At 40.4% G+C, this 24,542-nt stretch overlaps 1 protein-coding gene across 1 annotated transcript; it reads right to left on the bottom strand.

The window, feature by feature from the left end:
• Positions 1–545: 545 nt before the first annotated feature.
• NUFIP2 (nuclear FMR1 interacting protein 2) lies at positions 546–24,152 on the bottom strand. The gene is made up of 4 exons (XM_069483549.1): positions 23,810–24,152; positions 16,792–18,516; positions 2,785–2,817; positions 546–712 (listed from the first exon to the last, which is right to left on the bottom strand). Exons 1-4 carry the CDS (start codon positions 24,087–24,089, stop codon positions 660–662), a joined length of 2,091 nt encoding a protein of 696 aa, XP_069339650.1. The 5' UTR covers positions 24,090–24,152; the 3' UTR covers positions 546–659.
• Between the last annotated feature and the right edge of the window lie 390 nt (positions 24,153–24,542).

Here is a 24,542-nt window from a genome sequence, read left to right as displayed (position 1 = left end):
TTTCCCCAACAACCCACAGAGGCTGCTTAACTCCTGGCAAGACATGCAAATCATATTCGCTAAAAAAAATACACCCCTGCAAACTTCAAGGCATTTATCCAGCATTCTCGCAGGGCTTAAAGTAAAACCAAAAGATCAAAGGAGGAGTGGGGGGAAAATGTTGAATCATTCTGGGTTCCCCGTGATTAGTGTATCACTTTAGTCACAGAACAAGATACAGAGATCTTTTAAGTGGATTTGCCTTTCCAGTGGGTCATTTGTTGCCCAAGTTGATGACAGCAGGAACTTTAGAACCACACTTGTTAAGTCTGTATTCATTAATCACTTGCATTCACACTTAAAAACAAAAACTAACGAAAGAAAAAAGAAAAAAAAAAAAAAAAAAAAAGAAAAAAACTATTCAGTACCGGAGATTAAATAACCATGTGTAGTCTCTTGAAATAAATTTGATTCCTTAAGAAGTCTAATTACTTTCAGTTGCCTTTTTTTTTAAATAACTATATATATATATGTATATATATATATTTGTATATATTATCCTGTGATTCTACTTATGGTTCCTCTGCTGCGTTGAAGATCTAGGAGCATAAAAGCCTTGTGTCCCCCATGAACGGTGGCTCTAATGCTGCAGAAAGGTTACGAATAGGCAGTCTGGTCCTTCATTGATCTGGACTATCCATGGCTTCATTGTAAGTGATTATCCTTTTGGGATCTGGAGGGAAGATTAACAAAAATTAGTAAAAATAAAGTCTGGAATCCCAAAATGCCCATGTTCCAAAAACAAACCCCAAATAACTTTCATTTAAATTGTACCCCCTTTTACGAAAACACAACTTAAAAGGCCATTTCTCTCTGTAGTAACACATGTATGATCCAATTGCTCAACCCAAAAGTAGCTGTTTGGCATTCCAATGAATTCCCAGTAACAGGGTCTCTTCTAGGCAATGAGGACCTTAACTCCTAAGGTCAGAGAAGGTTGCGTTCAGTTACTAAGAGTTTTCTTTTTGTGTTTCTCCTGATTACAGAAGCAGTATATTTGAAAAAAACAAAGAAAAAAGCTTAGTCACCGATGATCCAATACTGAAACAAACACTTGGATTTATTTTCTTTTGCTGTTCTCAGTGAATGAAGTCAAAATTTATTTTAATCAGTGTGGACTGTCTAACAAGAAACCATTCAAGTAAAACCTAGTACCAAAAACTTCATGTTATATTAGTTTGGCAGAACTTCCAATTTAGTCCTAATCGTGACTTACTCCTTCTTCCTAATTTCCCACAGTACCATTAGCCTTTACTCTCAGCAACAGCAAAAGCCCATGGATCTCCCAGGTTCTTAACATAAAACTGTCAGAATGTGTCTGGGCAAAGACTCCAGGGTTATTCTGAAGTGCTATTTTAAATTCCTATTATATAGCTGTATGTGCTCCTCTTATGGAGATGCAATGTTTTTATTATATACCATTTCTATCATTAAAAGTGTACATGCTTAAAAAATAGGCAAACCTGTAAAACCTGTCACCTAATGAAAAATTTTAAAGGCCTATAAATAATATTGGAAAAACTCAAGCTCACTTCAACCTAAGAATCAATCTAGTTTACTCTAGAGATAATATCATTTCTGGGACTTCAAGGGTCATCCACTGGCAACCTGCCATGAAGATAATGCTCACTCCTAATAGTTAACAGCCATTTTACAGTAAAAACAGGTAGGTCTACTTTTGCAGGGTATATTTTCTAGTCTAGCTTCTTTTCATTTGTGTTTGATTAAAAAAGGACATGGAAGCCGGGTGCAGTGGCTCACTTGAGCTCAGAAGTTCGAGACCAGCCTGAGCAAGAGCAAGACACCGTTTCTGGGGGGGAAAAAAAAAGGAAAGAAAAAAAGAAGGTAGACAGAAAAATCAACTCAAAATAATTTAAGAGCTTGCTAGTCATATCATCAGGCCACAGCTGTGTTAAACAAAACCTTGACCTAAAAACAAGTGGAGGTCAAAGAAGCAATGTTGGGAAATCAGGGGAACCTACATTGCAGTCCTAGTCCTACCACTCTTCTGGCTTATACAGTAACCTCTCTGGGCATCAGTTTCATAATACATAAAATAAGAGAATTTCTAATGTACTTAAACCCTGAAATTCTAGGATTTTCACATTCATCTGAAATTCATTTATGTTAACTAGCATAATAGATGAAGAGTGGGATATGATTCGGTTACATAGCTCTGAAAATTCACATCTATTAGTCGGTGACTGGTTCTCCAACCAAAACTCTCACTTTATTTCATGTATTCCACGGTAAAAGTATTCTAATATATTTGGTAAGGCACACAATAATTAGTATAACCAATTTTAATTTCTAACCATTTTTTCAGAGAACATACAGCCCAGATAGGGTTTCTACAACAGCTAGTATTTTTCTGAACTGTGAATTTCAGTTCTTAGGTTATCCTTTGCCTACCATACAAACATAGCTAAAGACTGGCCAAAAGTGGAAACACTTAATCATGTTGGTTCCCTAGATTAAAAACACTTATGGTTTGTCTCACTTTCATAGTCAGGGAGGGAAAAACCATTCACACTCTTCATCCAGCAGGAAAAGAGGACTTTCACATATTTTTTCACTTACACTGTTATCCCATCTTTAGCCATCCTGGTATGGTAGCTAGTGACTTTTGACTGCAGTTATTAAATAATTCAAAACAAAATCTACTCATCTGTTATTCCCACCCAAAAATAATATACAGTGAATACTGACTGGTATTAACATTTCAAGTAATCTAACCATTCTTACCTTGCTTCTGCAAATTCCAAATAGATTCCATTTCTGCAAAGAAAAAAAAAAGATTATTGTATACACTGTTTTGGTAAGCTTGAAGCTGTTTTTTCATTTAAATCTTAAAAACCTAGACTAATTATTGCTGGGCTGGAGGTAGAGCTGAAAATAGCACAATCCTATGAAGCTCAAAGCATTCATATTTTCCTATAATTCTTAAGTATCACCTAGGTTGTCTTAAGTGCTGATTATAGAAAGTCAATTATTATCTGAAATCAAATTGCCAGAATAATTTTGTCTTCACAAGTAGCAAAGATATGCTATGCAAGCACGCTACACAGACAAAATGGTATCTCTCACAATAGCTCATCATTCTTAAAAAAAAAAAAAAGGCAACAAGTATTTCTTGGTAACCCATTACCTCTCAATGAGGTGCCCACCACATCTTCTGAATGAAGCATTTGTCAAATGTGGTTAAACTTGATGCTTAATTAGTTTAACTACCCAGGGAAATGGTTCTGATCTATCTCTAAAGCACATCTATTTTTATTTTAACCTATAAGGTCAAAATGCCAATCCATATCCACTTACTTGCTCCAACTTCATGTTTACAATGTGCTTACTTTGGCATTTTACAATAGGGGAAATATGTGCATGACCAAACTATAGCAGTAAGAACTCTACCTGGCATACAAGAAAGCTTCAAGGGGGTATCTAAGTCTTAAATAACAAGACAGCAGACCATTATACAAGAACCAAAGAAGTGGATCTTAGAAGGAAATATTTTACTGCAAGATTACTTAGTAATAGGAAAGAACTGTAACAAATACTAAGTACGCTTCCCATGCTCATACAACTATCATTTTGAAAGCATAAAAGATTATTTTACTCTGTATAACTGTATTCTGTTTATCAGCTATCAATTATAATTAAAGAAAACTAAAATTGGAGCCCATGAAGATGGGATATATCTGGACATGGGTTACAGTTAAGGTAGTCCCTCCCCAGGACTGAAATAAGTGTACAGATCTAAAATTATGACTTTCTTGATTTATGTGTATGGACAGGGCAGGGATTGGTAGAATCACACTCCCACACCTATCACAAAAATCAAAACCACGTCTAAAAACTGAGAAGACTTTTCAAAAATTTGTCAAAATTTGATGTTTGGATCAATAGGTTTATTATTCAAAACAAGCAAAGTTAATTATCCAGATAAAATCCCATTCTAGGTTATCACAGCAATTCCCTGATCCCCAGATTATACCAAATCTGGGAATAATGAGCTGAATAATTGTCACTTGTCCAAGCTTAGTTGTATGGTACGGCCTTCAAATGATTGGGCAGATGCCTATCCAAAGACAGGAAAATTCTCTTTCTCCTGGGAAGTCAAAGAAGGGAAGAGAACCATAATGAACCTAATCTGAAGAAAAAAAAAAATATGACATACCAGGAAAGAAAATTTAGGTATGGGGAGCATGCCTGTCACTCCAATACAATTTCTAATTCCATTAGCTTCAGACAACAAGGAATAGCTGGAAATAGTCTTTACTGTTGTTAGAGCTCTTATCCTACAAATTTCTGGATCTCAGAGTGGCCTATTTTAAGAAGTCCAAAGATAAAGGCCCTATCTTGGTTGATGTGACTGCAAAAAAAATTCCAAAAAAACCAATACTTTTTCTTTTAGTGAAAGCACAGAAATTCCACATTTTGCAGCAAATAAATTCCTAAGGAGTCTTACCCATTACTTGCTGCTCATTATTTTTGGTTTGATTACTGCAAAGATTTAGTTGTATGGTAAGAAAAAAGTTATTCAAACTTTTCATGTTAGCCTGCCTATACTATAACATTTCCTTTTCCCCACTGTAAGCCTTAATCTGTCCCTGCACAACCCTACCCTTTTTTATGGGGGGAAGGATACACTCCAGAGTCATAACCACCACCACCACACTACTTTAAAAACAAAGCAAACATACGTTATTTTAGAATAAAGAAGATAAAAATAACTATTCACAAACACCCAATTCCTTTAATAGGTTGAAGACATTTCCTTAGCTTAAGGTTTTATTCAAATACTACAGATTTTTAAATGATTTCTTTTTTTTTTTTTTTTGTTGAGACAGAGTCTCACTTTGTTGCCCAGGCTAGAGTGAGTGCCGTGGCGTCAGCTTAGCTCACAGCAACCTCAGACTCCTCGGCTTAAGCGATCCTACTGCCTCAGCCTCCCGAGTAGCTGGGACTACAGGCATGCGCCACCATGCCCGGCTAATTTTTTCTATATAGATTTTTAGTTGTCCATATAATGTCTTTCTATTTTTAGTAGAGACGGGGTCTCGCTCAGGCTGGTCTCGAACTCCTGACCTTGAGCGATCCACCCGCCTCGGCCTCCCAGAGTGCTAGGATTACAGGCGTGAGCCACCGCGCCCGGCCTAAATGATTTCTGATAAGCAAATTTTATCCTCCTCAAATGTGAGCTCTGGAATAGTGAATTTGACCAGGACTTCTGGCGGGGAAAAGGAATGTATGATGTAGCTAAAAACTCAGTCACAGCCCACCCTAGCATCTAGCCAAGAAATAAATGAGCAGTGCTAAAAAGAAAGGGAAACAAATAAAATAATGTCTGCATGATGATATGCCATGCTTAAACAATCCTACTAAGACTAAGAAGTGACACCAATGATAGAACACATAGAAAAGGACTGACATTACATTTTGCTCTTTTCTGGGTTATAAAAGTCTCAACCCAGATTGTGAATATGAAATGTTACCTTGTACAACTTAACTTAATATTTTAACTATCCCAAGGGAAGCTAAACAAATGAATAGTATAATGATGGCTAAGAAGGCATTTTCAACTACACAAAATCATAACATACAAGTTCAGTATTCTCTATATAAAATGCTTGGAACAAGAAGTGTTTCAGATTTCGGAAGTTTTTGGATTTTGAAATATTTTGCATTATATACTTATTACTAAAAATGCTCCAATGATTTCTGGTAAGCAAGTTATGGCCATATCTGATAACGTAAAGATTTTTTTTTAAAGATATACCAAAGTAGGCAATTTTGTTAAAATTCTAATTTAAAACACCACCATCCAATTTGAAATTTTACTGTATCAAAACTTGCAAGCCAGGCATGGTGGCTTATGCCTGTAATCTAAGCACTTTAGGAGGCCAAGGAAGGAAGATCGCTTGAGCCTACAAGTTTGAGACCAACCTGGACAGAAGAGTGAGACCCCATTTCTACAAAAAATTTAAAAATTCGCAGACTACTTTCTACGTAACTCCCCATCACAGTGCTTCCTATAGTAAAATGTCCAGTTACCTGTGAGTTCTTAATTCCAAGTAGGTGAAAAAGTACTATTTAGGAGCTCAGGTTACAAACACAAAAAGATGCCCCCCCTGTGAGCTTAGTCTAGTAGGCAACTTTGTTGGGACGCTAGGTTCTAGGTAAAAGTATCAACATGAACAAAGGCTGGCAGTATTAAAGAACACAGTGGATGGTAGATCAGGGGTCAGCAAACTGGGTTTCTGTCTACCACCTGATTTTGCAAATAAAGTTTTATTGGAACACAGCTATACCCATTGTTTATGTACCATCCACCACTGCTTTTGAGCTACAGTGCAACTTTTGAGTAGTCGCAACAGAGACCCTATGGTTCACAAAACCTAAAATATTTACTATCTTGCTCTTTATACCGTAAGTTCAGTGACCCATGCTTTAGTGGCCACAAGTAATTTAGTTAAGGCTGAAAGTCACTAAGAATGAAAGATTTAGAGGAAGAACACTATTCAGGGGACAAAGCAAAAAAGTATATATGAAGGAAAGATAATTATTTAATCATATATGTGAAGGGAAGCCACTAGAGAAATCTGAGATTATTGTACTAAATACTATTGATGATTCCTCAAGGCAACTGAAGAGAATAGATGCAGTGACAACAGGGAAAGAGAACCCAATAAATATTACTGAAAAAGAAATTAGGACAGTTGTATCAGAGATGTAAAAGAAAAAAATGGAGATCTTAGAGATAGAATCCATATAATCTAATGATAAATTGGGCTAATGCTAATTCACTGAGCGGGAAGGCAGGAAAGAAAGCAAGTTTTAGAAGAGTATGAATTTGATTTTATACAAATAGAATTGAAGTGATGATGTTGAATATATGTGGTCTGAACTCAGAAGAGCAGCTGAAGAAGCCTAATATACAGAGAGAATTCCCAGGGATGTTCGTGTAGCATGAAAAGGGGGACTTAAAACATCACTTGAGAAACAGAATACCAGGAGAGGTATACTAAAGGATACAGGATATACGAGAGTGGGTAGAGAAAAGGAAATTCAAAGTAAAGAATTTAAGGAGTGTTCAACTATGGCAATTTTTAACCAAAGTTAAGACACTTGCAACTTTCTAGTTATATCCCTTTTTCTCTAGCCCAATGCCATTGCGCTAGCAGCAGTGTCTCATGAATATTTATGCAGTTGTCTTTTTTTTTTGAGACCAAGTCTCGCTCTGTCACCCGAGGTAGAGTGTAGTGGCATCATCGTAGCTCACTACAATCTCAAACTCCTGAGCTCAAGCAATCCTCCTGCCTCAGCCTCCCAAGTAGCTGGGACCACAGGCGTGTACCACCATGTCCTGGTAATTTTTTTACTTTTAGTAGAGATAGGGTCTCACTCTTGCTCAGGCTGGTCTTGAACTCCCACAGTGGGAGGCTAAGGTACAACAACCCCTTTAGCCCAGGAGTTCAAGATTAAAGTCTATGATGGGCACTGCACTCCAGCCTGGGTGGCAGAGCAAGACCCTGCCTCTTAAAAAAAAAAAAAAAAAAAAAATTCTTTTCAAACTGACTACTACTGTATCAGTTAATAGAACATTTAAAAAATCAGCATCTAACTTAAGCATCTAAACTAAGACCTCAGTACATAATGGCTCCACCAAAAAGCTGACTCCTACAAGTGAGAACCCCCAAATCAATTTACCACTAATCATGCCTTCCAACCTCCTATTAAGCCATTTTATACCAAATTCTGTAAAACTTGGCAGGGCACAGTGGCTCATGCCTGTAATCCTGGCACTCTGTGAGGCCAAGGCAGGAGGATTTGCCTGAGGTCAGGAGTTTGAGACCAGCCTGAGCAAGAGTGAGACCCTGTCTCTACTAAACACAGAAAAATTAGCTGGGCGCTGTGATGTGCACCTGTAGTCCCAGCTACTTGGGAGGCTGAGGCAGGAGGAGTGCTTGAGCCCAGCAGTTTGAGGTTGCCGTCAGCTAGGCTGACACCATGGCACTCTACTCAGGGCAACACAGTACTCGGTCTCAGAAAAAAAAAAAAAAAAAAAAAAAAAAATCTGTAAAACTGGCAAGTGTGGTGACATGACAAACTTAAATTCTGCTTTCCCAATCCAGATTTATATATCTTTTGATGATTAGAGGTTATTCCAACACCATATTTTACTATTCTGATTTCCTCTTCCTCAACCAGTCTACTGTACCTGCCTATTCTTTTACAGAGAAGCCTGTCAGAAATTTCTCCCACCCTTTACTTTTTCAGTTTGAGTATACCCAGAGAGAAATATAACACATTTTCCCAAGTAATCTGGACTTATGGTGGTTAGAAATCACCACCTTTTCAGCAGATGCTTAATGAACTCTTCTTCTTCCATGAAGCTACAACAAACTAGGATAAGCATAATATGTCTGGAACACCTCTAAATACACACAATAGAAACTTGGAACTCAAGTTTTTTTTATTTTTCTCTTTTCTACTGCTACAATTATTCTAATCCAATTTACTTCATAAAGGTAAAATATCAATGTGATCAAGCTGCTTAGAATGAAACTGCTAGTACGATAGTAATAGTGTCCGCTTTTATAGCATGGGTGGTTCATTTCCCTCACTCTTAGGACTTAAGTTAGGGAAATCTGGGTTTTAGCTTCTATAAATTCCTCACAAGTAACTTTTCAGACTAACACCAAAGTGAATTCATTATTACTGTATTCATAAAGCAGATGTAATGAAAAATCAAGCAGCCAGTATAGATGCTAAACTGGCAAGTCGCTACAGGAAAAAGGGCCTTAAGGCCATATTTAGGAATTATTTTTTACATCCATTCCTAAATGTCCCATGTTATACGGAAAAATAGGGACCCTTTCCAAACCTAGGAAATCCTACCAGGGCAAAAACCAAAGAGCTTTTTCTTAATTAAAACTGTCAAATTTGCAGGCACATGTTAATAAGATTATTAGAAAGACCGCTGTGATGCCACAGGCATTCATGGAGCAATTGCAATAAAAAGCAGTAAAAGTAAATTGTGTTAAAAGGAGAAAATTTAATATTCAGATCCTTCTGCGAACAAATATCCAAGCTGTACAGATAGTGCCTGTCAGTCTTATGGATCAATTAACCATAACCTGTCTCCTTATCTCCTGTTTTCCAAATCCTGTGGAGGCAGAAATATATCAAGTTCCTTTGTGCCCTTTCCCAATCTAAAAACTCCCCCCCCCCGAAAAAACTTTTTTAAAAAATATTTACTTTTGAATATTTCAAACACTCACATGGTGGCAAATACAAAGGGGAAGACCTTTGTTATTTTTCTGCCTGTACTATTCTAACATAACTGATCTACTTTTTTAGTCAGCAGAAAAATGGCTTCCAATTTATCTTATAAACTGGTGCCACATTAATCTACCTGAACACTGACCTGCAAATCAATTGCTTAATACCAATTCAGTTTCTAAAGCATTTGAGTATAACCTAGTAAGACAAAACAAAGGCATTCTTATCTTTATTTTATAAAATTCAGAAAATCAGGCTTAAAAATGACAAATGATTTCCCCAAGTACAAAGTAACTGGGAATGGAAGCATTAAAACCCATGTCTTGGCCGGGCGCGGTGGCTCACGCCTGTAATCCTAGCACTCTGGGAGGCCGAGGTGGGCGGATCGTTTGAGCTCAGGAGTTCGAGACCAGCCTAAGCAAGAGCGAGACCCCATCTCTACTAAAAATAGAAAGAAATTATATGGACAGCTAAAAATATATAGAGAAAAAATTAGCCGGGCATGGTGGTGCATGCCTGTAGTCCCAGCTACTCGGGAGGCTGAGACAGGAGGATCCCTTGAGCCCAGGAGTTTGAGGTTGCTGTGAGCTAGGCTGACGCCACGGCACTCACTCTAGCCTGGGCAACAGAGTGAGACTCTGTCTCAAAAAAAAAAAAAAAAAAAAAAAAACCAAAACCCATGTCTTGTTACTTCCACTCCAACTTATCTCCCTAATATTCAGTGGCTCCCCTGCCTCCCTACTGAAATTAAAAACCTCCATAATTCTGTCAGCAACTTATTTTTGTCCTTTTATATCCCCCTCACCGCATACAAACAGAATCCCTACCTATACTTGCATTTATTCATGATCCTCTAATTTTACTATTCTTTTCCCTTCCTCTTCTCTGCATTTAAGTCAAAAATCTTCCCTCTTCATCAAAATCCAATCTAAATGCTGCTGCCTCCATAAAAACATACTCTGTACTCTTTTCCTATCCTTACCCCATTAGAAATTGCCTCCCTCCACTGAAACTTCCTAGTATTTGTATCCTTCTTATGACATCTAAAATCTTGCCTTATAAACTTTTACGTTGTTTTCTCCTCTACTTAAGTTATTTAAAGACTCACCACCCTGTCAAAGTAGATCTTCCCTAAGTTACTCTGCCTATTGGTATTTCATAAGGGAAAGGAAAAAAATACACATTAAATTATTGCAGAACTCCTTTGCAGTACAGAAAATAGTGGCAGAAAGCAGAAGTACAGAAGAGGCAAAGAAAACAAACAAAAAAAAAGGATTAAGCTGAAGAAAGCTCTCCAGACCTATGGTTCCCAATTCAAGCCACCAATTAGAACCAGTGAGTTAACTGGTGAGTTAAAAACATTTTTCCTATTCCAGGGCCCAGGTGAAATCTAGTGGATCAAATAATCTGTGTCAATAACCTAGTATCTGTGGAAGTAGTAGAGAAGCAAATTTTTTAAAATTACATGCAAGCTAGGCACAGTGACTCACACCTGTAATCCCAGCACTCTGGGAGGCTGATGGGAGGATCACTTGAGACCAGGAGTTGGAGGCCAGCCTGGGGAACACAGAGAGACCCTGTCTCTACAAAAAAAATTTAAAAATTAGCCTGGTGTGGTGGTATGTGCCTACAGTCCCAGCTACTTGGGAGACTAAGGCAGGAGGACTCCTTGAGCCCAGGGGTTTGAGGTTACAGTGAGCTATGATCAAGCCATGACATTCCAGGGCTGAGCAATAGAGCAAGACCCTATCTCTTAAAGAAATAATTTTAAAAATAATAAATAAGCTGGGCACAGTGGTTCACACTTGTAATTCTAGCACTCTGGGAGGCCGAGGTAGGAGGATGGTTTGAGGTCAGGAGTTCAAGACCAGCCTGAAAAAGAACAAGACACTGTCTCTACCAAAAATAGGAAAAAAATTAGCTAGCTGTAGTGTCAAGTGCCAGGTGGCTCACCAGCTACTCGGGGGGCCAAGGCAGGAAGATCGCTTAAGCCCAAGAGTTTGAGGTTGCTGTGAGCTAGGCTGTCACTATGGCACTCTAGCTCAGGCAACAGAGCAAGAGTCTGTCTCAAAAAAATAAAATAAGTATTCTAAATAACTACTGTGAAGGAGACAGAGTTATATCACTCTAACATACTCAAAAGTACTAACTGGAAAAATGGTGGGATACCTGGAATTTGGGTATGACACCAAAGGCATGGCCAACAAAAGAAAAAATAGACAAACTAGACGTCATGAAAAAAATTTTTTTTTCTTTTGGACACAAGAGTCTTGCTCTGTTGCCTGAGCTAGAGTGCCGTGGCATTAGCCTGGCTCACAGCAACCTCAAACTCCGGGGCTCAAGCAATCCTTCTGCCTCAGCCTCCCGAGTAGCTGGGACTATAGGCATGTGCCACCATGTCTGGCTACATTTTTCTATATATTTTTAGTTGTCCATCTAATTTTTTTCTAATTTTAGTAGGGATGGGGTCTCGCTCTTGGTCAGGCTGGTCTTGTACTCCTGAGCTCAAACGATCCTCCCGCCTCCTCCTCCTAGAGTGCTAGGATTACAGGCATGACCCACCACATCTGGCCGAAAATTTTAAAATGTGTATTATCAACAGCCCACATACTGGGAGAAAGTACTTGCAAATCATACATCTGGTAACAGATTAATATCCAGAATGTATGGAGAACTCCTAACACTAAACAAAAACTGGGTTCAAAACTTGGCAAAGGACTTAGACACACACTTCTTCAAAGATGATACACAAATGGCTAATAAGCACATGAAAAGGTGTTCAATATCACTAATCATTGGGGAAATGGAAATCAAAACCTCAATTAGCCGGGCACAGTGGCTCACACCTATAATCCTAGCACTCTGGGAGGCCGAGGCGGGCGGATTGTTTGAGCTCAAGAGTTCAAGACCAGCCTGAGCAAGAGCGAGACCGGTCTCTACTAAAAATAGAAAGAAATTATATGGACAACTAAAAACATATATAAAAAAAATTAGCCGGGCATGGTGGCCCATGCCTGTAGGCCCAGCTACCTGGGAGGCTGAAACAGGAGGATCGCTTGAGCCCAGGAGTTTGAGGTTGCTGTGAGCTAGGCTAACGCCACGGCACTCACTCTAGCCCGGGCAACAAAGCAAGACTCTGTCTCAAAAAAAAAAAAAAAAAAAAAAAAAAAAAAAACACCAAAAAACCTCAATTAGATACCACCTCTCACACTCTTTGGGATGGCCACTATCAAAAAACCAGAAAATACATGTTTGCAAGAATGTGGAGCAATTAGAATCCTTGCACACTGTTGGTAGCAATGTAAAATTGCACAATCTTTGTGGAAAACAGTATGGCAGTTCCTCAAAAATGTAAACAATATTATCACATGATCTAGCAATTCCACTTCAGGATATATACCCAAAAGAATTAAAAGCAGGGTCTTGAAGAGCTATTTCTTTTCTTTTTTTTTTTTTTTTTCTTTTGGAGACAGTCTCACTTTGTTGCCCAGGCTAGAGTGCTGTGGCGTCAGCCTAGCTCACAGCAACCTCAAACTCCTGGGCTCAAGCAATCCTATTGCCTCAGCCTCCTGAGTAGCTAGGACTACAGGCACGCGCCACCATGCCTGGCTAATTTTCTTCTATATATATTTTTAGTTGGCTAGATAATTTCTTTCTATTTTTGGTAGAGACGGAGGTCTCGCTCTTGCTCAGGCTGGTCTCGAACTCCTGACCTCGAGCGATCCACCAACCTCGGCCTTCCAGAGTGCTAGGATTACAGGCCTGAGCCACCGCGCCCGGCTGCCGAAGAGCTATTTCCATACCCATGTCACAATAGCTAAAACGTGGAGGCAACACAAGTGTCCATCACAGAAGAATGGATAAAGAAAATGCTTTATATACATACAACAAAATACTATTCAGCCTTTAAAAGGAATGAGCCTTGAGAACATTATGCTTAAATGAAAATAAGCCAGTCACAAAAAAAGCAAACACTGTGTAATTCCACTTACATGAACTACTTCTAGTCAAAATCATTGAGACAAAGTAAAATGGTGGTTGCCAGGGGTTGGGGGGAGGGTGGAATGGAGAGTTATTATTTAATGGATATAGAATCTGTTTTATAAGATGAAGAGTTATGGAGATAGTTACACACCACTATTTAAGACCACTGAACTATGCACTTAAAAATGGTTAAGATAATAAACTTTATGCTTTCTACATTTTACCATAATAAAAAAAATTGCGGGTGTAACAATGTAGAGATGGATAGGTGAAACAACAATGCTTTTGAAATGCTCAAGCTAGATGATGCGTGCATTGGGGTTCACTATATTACTGGCTCTGCACTTAAACAGAAAAAAAAAAAAATTAGCTGGGCATAGTGGCACATGCCTGTAATCTCAGCTACTCATGGAGGCTGAGGAGGTAGGATTGCTTTAGCCCAGGAGTTTGAGGTTGCAGTGAGCTATGATGATGCCACTGCATTCTAGGCCAGACAAGAGATCTTGTCTACAAAAAAAATAAATAATGTTTTTTTCATAATCAAGTTTAAAAGACATCACTTTAAAGCTTTGCCTCATAACTATCACTTGAGATGAATGGGGAAAGAGGAGCTACTTTCACTTTAAATACTCACACTGCTGTGTAATGGTACAATATTCCTCCAGATAACACAAAGATCAGGTCTTATTTATTAAGAAAAGTTAACAGCATAATACATATAAAAAGCCAGAAGAAAAATCCCAAGAACTAGAATTCCCACAAATCCCTTTTTTATGCTTTATCTTCATTTCATACACTCAATTGTCCTGAACATTCAGATTAATTTTTGGAGGGAGACAGGGTCTTGCTTTGTTCCCAGGGCAATGAGGGCAGTGGCATGATCATAGCTCATTGCAACTTCAAACTCCTAGGCTTAAGTGATCCTCTGCCTCTGCCTCCCAAGTAGCTGATGTTTCTATTTTTTGTAGAGACAGAGTCTCACTATGTTGCTCAGGCTGGTCTTGAACTCCTGGCCTCAAGCAATCCTCCTGTCTCAGCTCACCAAACTGCTAGGATTACAGGGAAGAGCCAATGTGCCCTAAAAAATCCACAGTACTTCTAAACCTGCAAGTAGTTGTTAATCTAAAACTTTGAGTACAAAAGCTTTTGCCAGAAGTTACCAGCAAGACCTTCGAAACCATGAGCCTTTGAAACCAGCCTTCAAAACCATGAGCCGAATAAACATCTTTTTTTATATGGATTTATAATCAAGAAAGTAAATAAATAATGTGCCATTCCTACTTAAGTGACATAATGCACCCTCTTACTGACTATCTCCAAATTAAGCTGTTGAAGGGCTTATTTTTGAAGTTAGGAGAAATGTACAAGTTCCAATTCTAAGCCTAACTTCAACTCACTTATTTTAAACACAAGACTACACTAATGGACTAAAGAAATAATACAGGTGCTCTTAAAGGATATTCCAATAAGTCCAACTGATTATTGCCTCTTGTAGTGTTTAAGAAAACTTGGGGGGTGGGGAGGAGCCTTCACTTATAAGATCTTCAAAAGGTTGTGATTCAAAACAAATCCAAGTAAAGAGAAAATGAGTGGGCTGTTGGGCCCATCAACATTTGGAAAGAATTCAAAGAACCTGCCACTCTGGGTCCTAATCAAACTGAATATTATCTATCATTTTTTGGAGTGGAACCAATCACAATACCAATCTGATTAATTTCAGTAATATCCAACTATAAAACTCAAGCTCATGCACTTTACTAAAGCAAATCTTTTCAGTAACAGCAACTAAACATAACTGCATCCATGTAGGGGCATTTAATTTATTTAAATAACGTTGATTTCATTTTTAGTTAGCCCATCTACAGGGTAAATGCATAAGAACTAGGAAAAAAACTCAAGTGAATATCCCCATTTTAAAAGGCCTGCAATTCTATATAACAGAAATCATACATAAAAACATCCACCAACCACCTAATGAAACAATACATCTAGCAATTTTTTGGAGGTGGTGAGAAAACATTACACGTGATCTCAGGCTCACAGAATGACAAGATACTTTGGTACACATTTCCAATAATAGTCTCTGGAGGGCAGATGGAACAGAAAATGACATCAAATCTTGGTCTGTTTGGCTGAATGTTAAAAAAAAAACCCACAAAGAAAAAAAGAAAATAATACCCAAAACACCCAACTCTCCTGGCAGAAATTAACTTTTATATAGTTAACCATGGCTTAAGAAACTAAGCATTTCTATTTTGCCTTAATTTTTTTACTAAAAACTCTAGTTTCTGTATTTACTTCCAAAAAGCAGAGCTGGAGAACAAGTGAAAACAGGTAAATTTTGTCTGCAGCATTCCTATTCTTAAACTTCTGTAAGGCAATTCTACTTACTCTTAAAGGAAGGAAAATATATAAAAATGACATGTGTTTATTATACTAAATGTCTTTCAGTTTGCAGATAAGGAAAGGTATGTAGACTAGGAAATTTACTTGAAAGTCACAAGCTTTGTTATTTATCTCTAAGGCAATGATTTCTTCCAGGGTGAATATGGTAATTACCTCATTCCCACAATCTGATATGCCTAAATGAGCCACTCTTAAACATGGGAATGTGCAGTATATATTAGGTGTGTTTATGCATGAATGGAGTAGGGATCTGTTAGGGAAGGAGGGGAAAGGGAGGTGGACAGGGTGGGAAGATTCAAAACCACTGTTCTACAAAGCAAAAAGTTATAAACATCATTCATTAAACCTCATTGTTTGCACCAATGATTTAAATTATAATTATGCCATACAGCAAATTTTTGTTTTAAGATACAAATAAACCATATTCTAAGAAAGTTACTAACATAGAACTTATCATGGAAGATAGCTGGTTTTCTTTAAACATGGCTTTGGGGCTATGAAAAGCACAAACCCCCAAGAGCCTGGTCTCTACTACGCTAATCATGCTTGACATTGTAATTTGTCTAAATTATTTTCTAGTTACCACTTGGCACCAATTACTTCTTTTAAGAGAAAAAAGTTTGACACTCCATCTTTTTTAGACTCCTCAGAAACCCTGCTCCTACTCATTTTAAGCAAATTAGAACTATTAAATGAGCTTGCTAATAAAGAAGAATATGATATAAAAAGCAAAGGAGAAGAAACATCTGTTCTAAGAAAAAAATTCTTAAGTGTGCCCCAGAGAAACCGTAACATCACACCTTTAGCCAAGTTCCCCCCAACCTCCTCTCTTTATTCTCTGAACCAGGTGGGTCAATTTTATTTGCCCATATATTTTTTAAAAATGCTTTTAAGTTGGAAAGATGAACATTCTTTTGAAACTTTACTCATACTGTTTCCAAAGACCCTGAATTAGAGTTTGGTGGTAGATGCTTACCCACATTGTCATTTTCAAGTAAGCTCTGAACTATTAACTCTTAATACAAACTACTAATAAATACATACTAAATTGGCTAATAAAAATCTTTGTATAGTTACCTTTAGTGTGATATACAATAGCAGCCCTCAGGTCAAAAGAACCCCAGCTATCATTTCTTTCTAGGCCTCTCTGGTATCTCTGTTCTTTGGCGGAGCCTAACAAAGTGTTCGTAGGAGAGGCCAGAGGATTTTGATTTTCTATCTCGTAGTCCTTTGAGAGAAACACTAAAGCACCTTGACTACTGGTGTCTGCTTTTTGCAGGTCACCTATATGACTGGGTTCCAAAGATAAGGCTCCACTCTCATTAGTAGTCCCAGATTTTAGAATGCTACCCAGAACTTGAGGACTAGTCCGTTTCTCCAGCTCATAAGCCTTGGGAAACACAGGATGCTCAGTTCCTGAGGGGATTATTTCAGCACCCTGTGAAACCAAAGCGGCAGGATATTCTCCTTGAAATGTCACCTCCATCACTTTATGATCTGATGACTTCCCAATAACAGTCTCGGGGCCAGCACTGGGCTCATTTATAAATGACAAACCCCACTGATTCTGGAAGATATCCCCCAGGTTTTGCTGATCTGTCTGAGAGGGCAGATCCACTTGTGCTGTGCTTAACAGCACAGTTTGCATATTTGAAGGGTAGATAAAAAGGCTAGACTTAATTTGTTCAACAGCTGCTGAAGTTAGACTCATGTCCTGGAGAACTGAATCAGTCCCAGAAGAGATGGGTGTTAGAGTATTAGCAGCAGTAGTTAGCAGTGGCTGACCCCCTGCAGGATACACACTTGCATCAGTCCCTGCTAAAACAGACCCATTAGAAAAGCTGGCAGAAGTAACAGATTTCAGCGCTGACATAGGAACCTGGGATAACCGACTTGAAGATTGGGTCTGAGTTTCCCCAGTAGATGATGAAGAGGATGAAGATGAAGATGGTGACACAGAAGAGCTCTGGATGGTTTTGTTGAGGTTTTCCTTAACTTTGCTTGCATAACTTATTTTAGGAACTATTTTAGCACTGCTATTGTCCACTGGAAAAACTGGAGGTGGTTTAAATAGTGTCCACGAGTCCTCTTTGGAGGCAACAGCTGAAGCATGCTTTCCTTTGGGTCGATCATCAAACTTTTTGCTGCTCACACCAGGTTTAGTATCTGAGCTTTTCCGAAGCATATCACCCACAGCAGGTTTTCCTCGACTTGCTCCTCCAGGCCCCGTTTCATACTTCCAAATGGGCTTTGAACCATCCACTCGATTTCCCTTTTGTTCACTATAGTCAGGCTTGAAAGTTTCAAGTCCTTGTTTTAAGGTTGGGACACTGGTCTCTTGTTGCATTATTTTGTCCTGCACTAAATTAAGGTTTTCACAACCCTTGGCACTATTGCGCCTAGCTTTCCTTTTTTTAGGAGTGGTATATCCGCTCTCAGATCCACTACCATCATTATCTACTCCTTTACCCATATAACCATTAGTAATATAGCCAGAATTATTTGCTACAACACCATTTGGAATTGCTACAGTATCGGTCTTATCTATAGACTGGTTCTCTCCAGATTTATTTTCATAAGACTTCCCATTCTTTTTGTCCATACTGTTTTTCTGAATGAAATTCTTGGTTTTAATTCCTGCTTTCCCAAAGGTGCTGGCCTTTACAGTCTGCTTTAGGCTAGTGTCTACAACTTGCTGATTGCCATTGAGGACCCTGGAAATAGGGCTGGTAGCTTCATCAGAACCCAGACTCTTTAAAGATATTTCTCTTTCTCCAGCATTACCGTTTAGTTCACCATAGCCTAGGGAGAAAGAAAAAAAAAAAACAAAAACAAAAGGTTTTTAAAAATCACAACATGTAAATTACAGTAGTGCCTAATATTTAAGGACTGTTTATTTCATGTATGCTAAACACTATGCTATGAACTTTAGCTTTATGTATTATTTCACATCTTTATGAGAAGATACTTGTCAGCTCCATTTTACAGATTAGGAAATGGAATCTACTCCTAACAAATCTGAGCCATGATTCAAACCAAATTCTAAGGTCAGCGAGAACATGATCTTTTAAGCAGTGTCATAATACCTCTCATCTAACAGATTCAACCTACCCATCCAGTCTCACAAAATTTTCTTTACAATTCAAAGCAGAGCAAAAATCAAGTTTTACTGAGATAGTAATTATTAGAAGGAAATTAAAGACTTCATTTCTATGAAACCATAAATGGCTGGTGGTAGGTAACCCTAAGCAGTTTCCAGTGCATCTATCAGATAAAAAAAAAAAAAATCAACCAAACCAGGTGTAAAGGTACACTAGTAGCTGTAGTCCCAGCTACTCAGGAGGCTGAGGCAGGAGTCACTTGAGCCCAGGAATTTAAGGCTATAAGTGTGCTATGATCATGCCTGTGAAAAGTCAATGCACTCTAGCCTGGGAAACATAGTGAGACCCCGCTCTTAGGGGGGAAAAAAAAATCTAACACTGTGAACTTTTTCACATTGACCACTGCCCAGACATTAGATCATACTATTCATACATGAAATCAAAATACCTATGTATCAATGTTTCTATCCCTTATAAAAAATATTTTCCTGATTTGTCTTTTGGGTAAACAGACTTTCAGAGAGAGGAAGTAACTTGCTCAAATCACAAAGTAGCAAAATTGGAAATCAAACTCCAGTCTCTGTGGAATCCATGGTTTCCTACCACTATGCAACAGTGCCTACTCAAAAGATGCAGCGAGAAAATATTTACTAACAAAGCTACAATGAAAAGAACCTAATTTAAAAAACATTATGGTGGCCGGGTGTGGTGGCTCACGCCTGTAATCCTAGCACTCTGGGAGGCCGAGGCGGGTGGATCGCTCGAGGTCAGGAGTTCGAGACCAGCCTGAGCAAGAGCGAGACCCCGTCTCTACTAAAAATAGAAAGAAATTATATGGACAACTAAAAACATATATAGAAAAAATTAGCCGGGCATGGTGGCGCATGCCTGTAGTCCCAGCTACTCGGGAGGCTGAGGCAGTAGGATAGCTTAAGCCCAGGAGTTTGAGGTTGCTGTGAGCTAAGCTGATGCCACGGCACTCACTCTAGCCCGGGCAACAGAGCGAGACTCTGACTCAAAAAAAATAAATAAATAAATAAAATAAATAAATAAATAAAAAACATTATGGTACTCGGAGTTTAATTGAAGACCTCAACCACCATAAAGTTAACTCTAATACTATAGGTGATTCAATTGCATCATCTTTTCTCATTGCCTTACTGGTAAAAGTAGTATTAGTTATCTATTAATATTCCATGAAATATTCACAAAAGCATACTGAAGTCAAGTCATTAGAAATACACAACAGAAGAATATACACACATATTCATCTAAGGCAGCTTTTTGGGGGAGGTAGGGATGGGAGCCAAATAGGAATACTGAGTTATTTGCCTTTATTACTTTCATTCATTCTTTTAGGCCTTAGGCCTGTGAAGGTTAAGTCACAAGAGTTTGTATACTATTTTTTGGAAATTTTCTCAGTTTTAATGTCCTATATGGTAAATATCAATAGATATAACCTACATCAAAAGCTCTTTGGAGGTCCTCAATTTTAAGAATATAGAAGATACTACTTTTTTTTAAGTTTGAAAACCATTGTTCCAAAATAACTTGATGTGGAATGAAACAGTCTAGGAAGATTTACATCAGAAAAACAGGCAGAAACACTAAAAATTACATTTTCATTTTTTGGCTGCTGGAAAAGCTATGATAGCCAATCAAATCAAAATTTGGATAGAATAATTCTAACTATTAAACAGGAAGAAACAGATCACTGCTTAGGATGTTTCTAAAAAGTTCTTTTTTCTTCAGAGAAGCAGAAAACTCCTAGAGGCTCTCATCTTTGTCTGTGTGCCTGTGTGTGTGTGTTTTTTTTTTTTTTTGAGACAAAGTCCATGTTGCTCAGGCTGGTCTTGAACTCCTGGGCTCAAATGATCGTCCTGCCTCTCAGCCACCAGAGTAGCTGGGACTACAGGTGCACCCAGCTAACATTTATAACAGATCTAACTTTACCGTTTTGAAACTCTGGACCAAAGACAAGAACTGCCCATACCATTTAACATGCTAACAGTTTAAACAAAGTTCTGTACCCTTGGGCCCATTAGTTATAACTTTTCAGATCTCAATTAAAGGTAAGCAATCTCAAATAGCAAAAAAATAAAAAATAAATTTAAAAAATCCAACATCCAAACTAAGTTGAACCAAAGCAAAGTTTTTTAAGTGGACTAGAATTTTTCCTAAGATTACTAATATTAAATGGCTCAGATATGAGAAATCATCAAACAATGAAAAACAGCTCAGAAGCCACTATACTCCCACTTCCAATTTTTAATAACAAAAAGCCTTTCTCATTCAACTACATAAAACTTCTCCATGACAACCTTGTTGGTATATAAAAAGTATGCCAGAGACGTTTTCTTTTTAAAGCTTAGTATTTAAGAATGTAAACATTACACAATTAATGAAAGAAATTAAAGAACGCCTAGTGTTTTTATTATTTAGGGCTGCCAGGCTAGCCCTACTTCAAATAGACTCAGCAAAACTTGAGTCCTGATAAATCTGGCTTTTGGATTAGAAATTGAAATTACTCAACACATTTGGCCTTCTCTTGCGCCCTCTTCTGGTTAAAGAAAAATCGTTCCTCCTTATAGGTTTGTGGGCAATGGGCCATAAATATAGCCCACCTCAACATATTACAAATACATTTCAGAAATATTAAGTTGTTCCTGGTTATTAGCATTTCCTATGTGGCAGAACAGCACTGTGACCAGGCCGCTCATGAAAAACTGTTCACCCTAAATTGTTTATATTCTGTCAGAATTGCTAAGCCCAGTTTCCCCTCTGAATCCCTTTCCAGGATAAGACACACTTTAAAGAATGCCACCTTGAAGGGTTCAGGGGCTGCTTCTATATGCAGAGGAGTCCTGCAGGAGTGTATTAACCTAACCAATAAAATACAATTTTTCGATCTGAACAGTAATATTGCCTTATATTCCAAGCAATCATAATACCTCCCCATCTTTTGCAAATGATCTCATGTTAAAAGATTTAGGTGTTGTATAGTTCCTAACAGTTTTTAAACTGCTCCAAATCCTTAGGATTAAACACTTAAAATGCATATTATGTATTCCCTTCCACTGCATACCATCGGCCCCCACTAGCCCCCAGAATGGAAAATCTGACACTCCAATTTCAGTCTTCAAGTTACATTAAGTCTGCAATAGAAAAGCAGTTTCTCTCCAACCCTCAATAACTGCTTGTATCAAATTTGATATGCTCCGTTTAGCATTCACTTTCTTACCATACTCTTCGTATCTCTTCAATTTATAAAGAATCCTTATTTTTTGAAATCTGCTTAGTTACAAACTTTTAAGCTCATTTCTCCTCACATATTTTCTATTATGACTTTCACCCTCAATTTCACGTTTGTTAAAATTAGTCTTGGGATCAATAGGTTTTAAAATGTGAAAAACACCTTTCCCTTTAACATGGAAAACAGCCTCATACGAGGGAAGACTGGTAGTGATCTAACCTCATGGATAAGCCATTCGGTTCACCCTTAAGGACAAGAAAGAGAGGTCAAAAACTCGCCCTTTTCCCATCCAAACATTTTTTTTAATCCCCCCACTCAAAGACACTACCCAAACTCAGAAGGTAAGTGCTGGGTGGGCAGGATGAGAGAGTAAGTTTTTTGTTTTTTTGGTAGAAAACGAGCCGCTAGAAGGGCCCAAGTGAAAGGCTCAGAGGCGGAGTCGTGAGCGAACCTGGCAGGAGACGAGGTTCCTGTGGCAGAGAAACTCGTGACCGGGGAGCTTGGTTCCCGCTGGGTACCCCACCCGGCCAGAGGCGCCGCCTCTACCCAAAATGAATCCCCCCGCCGCCCCCCCAGCTCTCCTGCCCGGAGAAGGGCCGCGGCCGCCGCCCGCGGCCTCCTTCCCCCTCAGCTCGGCTTCGAGGCCGGCCGCCCGCCCCGACCGCCCGCGCCTCCCGCCGCACCCGGGAGCGGGAAACGCGGCCGCCGGCGCGCGAGGCCCGGCGCAGGCCGCTCCCCTCGTGGCCGCTTCCCTCCCCCACCTCAACCGCCCCCGCCCCTCACCCCAGGGACCCGCCCGGGGCCGCGCGGCCGCCACCGGGTTACACAACCCCGGCCGGCGACGGGGGGAGGGGCGGCAGCGGGGCGGGGGGCGGCGGCGCCCCCGCAGTGCGGGGGGCGAGGCGACGGCCGGTGGGGATCCCCGGTCACCCGGCTCGGCTGCGCCTTGTGCCCCTCGACACCCTTCCCCCTCCGCTCCTCAGTGGGCCGGAGTCGGTGACAGGAATCGGCTTCCAACATGGCGGACAGGAAGCGGCCCCGCGAGGAGGAGAGAACATTCCAGCCGCGCCGGCTCTGGGGGGAGCGGGCCCGGGGCGCCGGCCTCGGGAGGAGCCACGGGGAGAGACTGCGGGGTCTGGAGTCCACAAAAGGCGTTTAGGGGTGGAAATGACCCGTGAGGCGAGGGGTCTCAACAGCCCCCCCAAAACGGGGAACCCCAAGGCCACAGGTGGGCTTGGGGTGGCGGGTGAGGGACACTTCCTCAACTCAGCCCACCTACCCACTCCTCGCCGCCTGCAAAAGGGTCTCGCGACACCACCCCGGTCAGGATTCGCTAGGCCTTCCTGAGTTACACCTCGAGGGATCTTTTTTGGGGGGGGGTAGAATCACCCCATCTCAGGGCCCCCAAATTAAGGTAACTCCAGGGCTGCAGTTAGGTGACCGGGAAAAGAATAATAAGGTTGGACTTCCAAGGCCGACCCTGCGGGTCTCCCTCAGCCGGGGCGGGGGCCGGGAAGATCACGCTGGCCTGGTTGGGCCTCTCCCATGCTGAAAGGAAGGAGAGCGCTGCAAACCCCACTGACCAGCCTGAGCTTTGAGAAAACGAAAGGGGACAACCCCGGATCCAGAGGACACATAAATGCACCCGGACCCCGTCCGCGCTTTTCCGATCCAGCCCCACCCCCATCTCCCCTGTCCCCCACCTCCAATCCCCTTCCCCCACCCGTCCTCCCTCCCAGACCTGTTTTCTTCTTCGGCGTTTCCTGGTGCTGCTGGAGGGTGTGTTTCTGCTCATGTTTCAGCGGCTTTGGCTGGGCCTTGGGGCTGCCCTCGGCTCCATGCTGCAGGTATTGGTGAGGCTGCTGGTGATGGTGGTGGTGGTGATGGTTGTGGTTGTGGTTGTAGAAATAATAATGGTGGTGGTGGTGCGGCGGCTGCTGCTGCTGCTGCTGGGGGTGATGGTGCGGATGGTGATGGCTGTGATGGTGCTGAGGCTGTGGCTGGCCGGGCTTCTCCTCCATTGAAAGCGGCTGGGACTCCCTGGCTGAGGCTGCGAGTTGCTGCACCGTCAGGATCTGAGGCTGCTTCTCAGGGCTCACTCAGTATATCTGACCGCGTCTCGCCAGCGCACTGGTTAACCGAGCGATTCTGCGAGATTGGCAGCCGCGCTCCAGCAATCAGGAGCCACGCTGTGCCGCAAGCCCCGCCCCTAGCCCAAATCCTCTTTCCTTCCCCTTCGCCACTGCCTCCTGGCCAACGCCACTTACCCTATGCAACCTCACAGGGCCGGGCCTTCAACGTCAGCACTATGGCTCTCTCTTCTGTCGCTTTCTCTCCTTTACCACGCAGTCTGCGAACAGCACTTTCTACACTCCTCGCCGGCAAGCAAGCTCATGTCGAGTGTAGCAGATTCCACTGGCGCTTCCACTGGCGCTGGGAGCCATCTGTTGGTTTTGCACCTCCTAGAATCTGGT

This window comes from Eulemur rufifrons, chromosome 9, assembly GCF_041146395.1.
Source record: "Eulemur rufifrons isolate Redbay chromosome 9, OSU_ERuf_1, whole genome shotgun sequence".
Lineage (NCBI taxonomy): Eukaryota > Metazoa > Chordata > Mammalia > Primates > Lemuridae > Eulemur > Eulemur rufifrons.
Note: the sequence above shows the minus strand (reverse complement) of the source record. Positions and strands in the feature narration are given on the sequence as shown.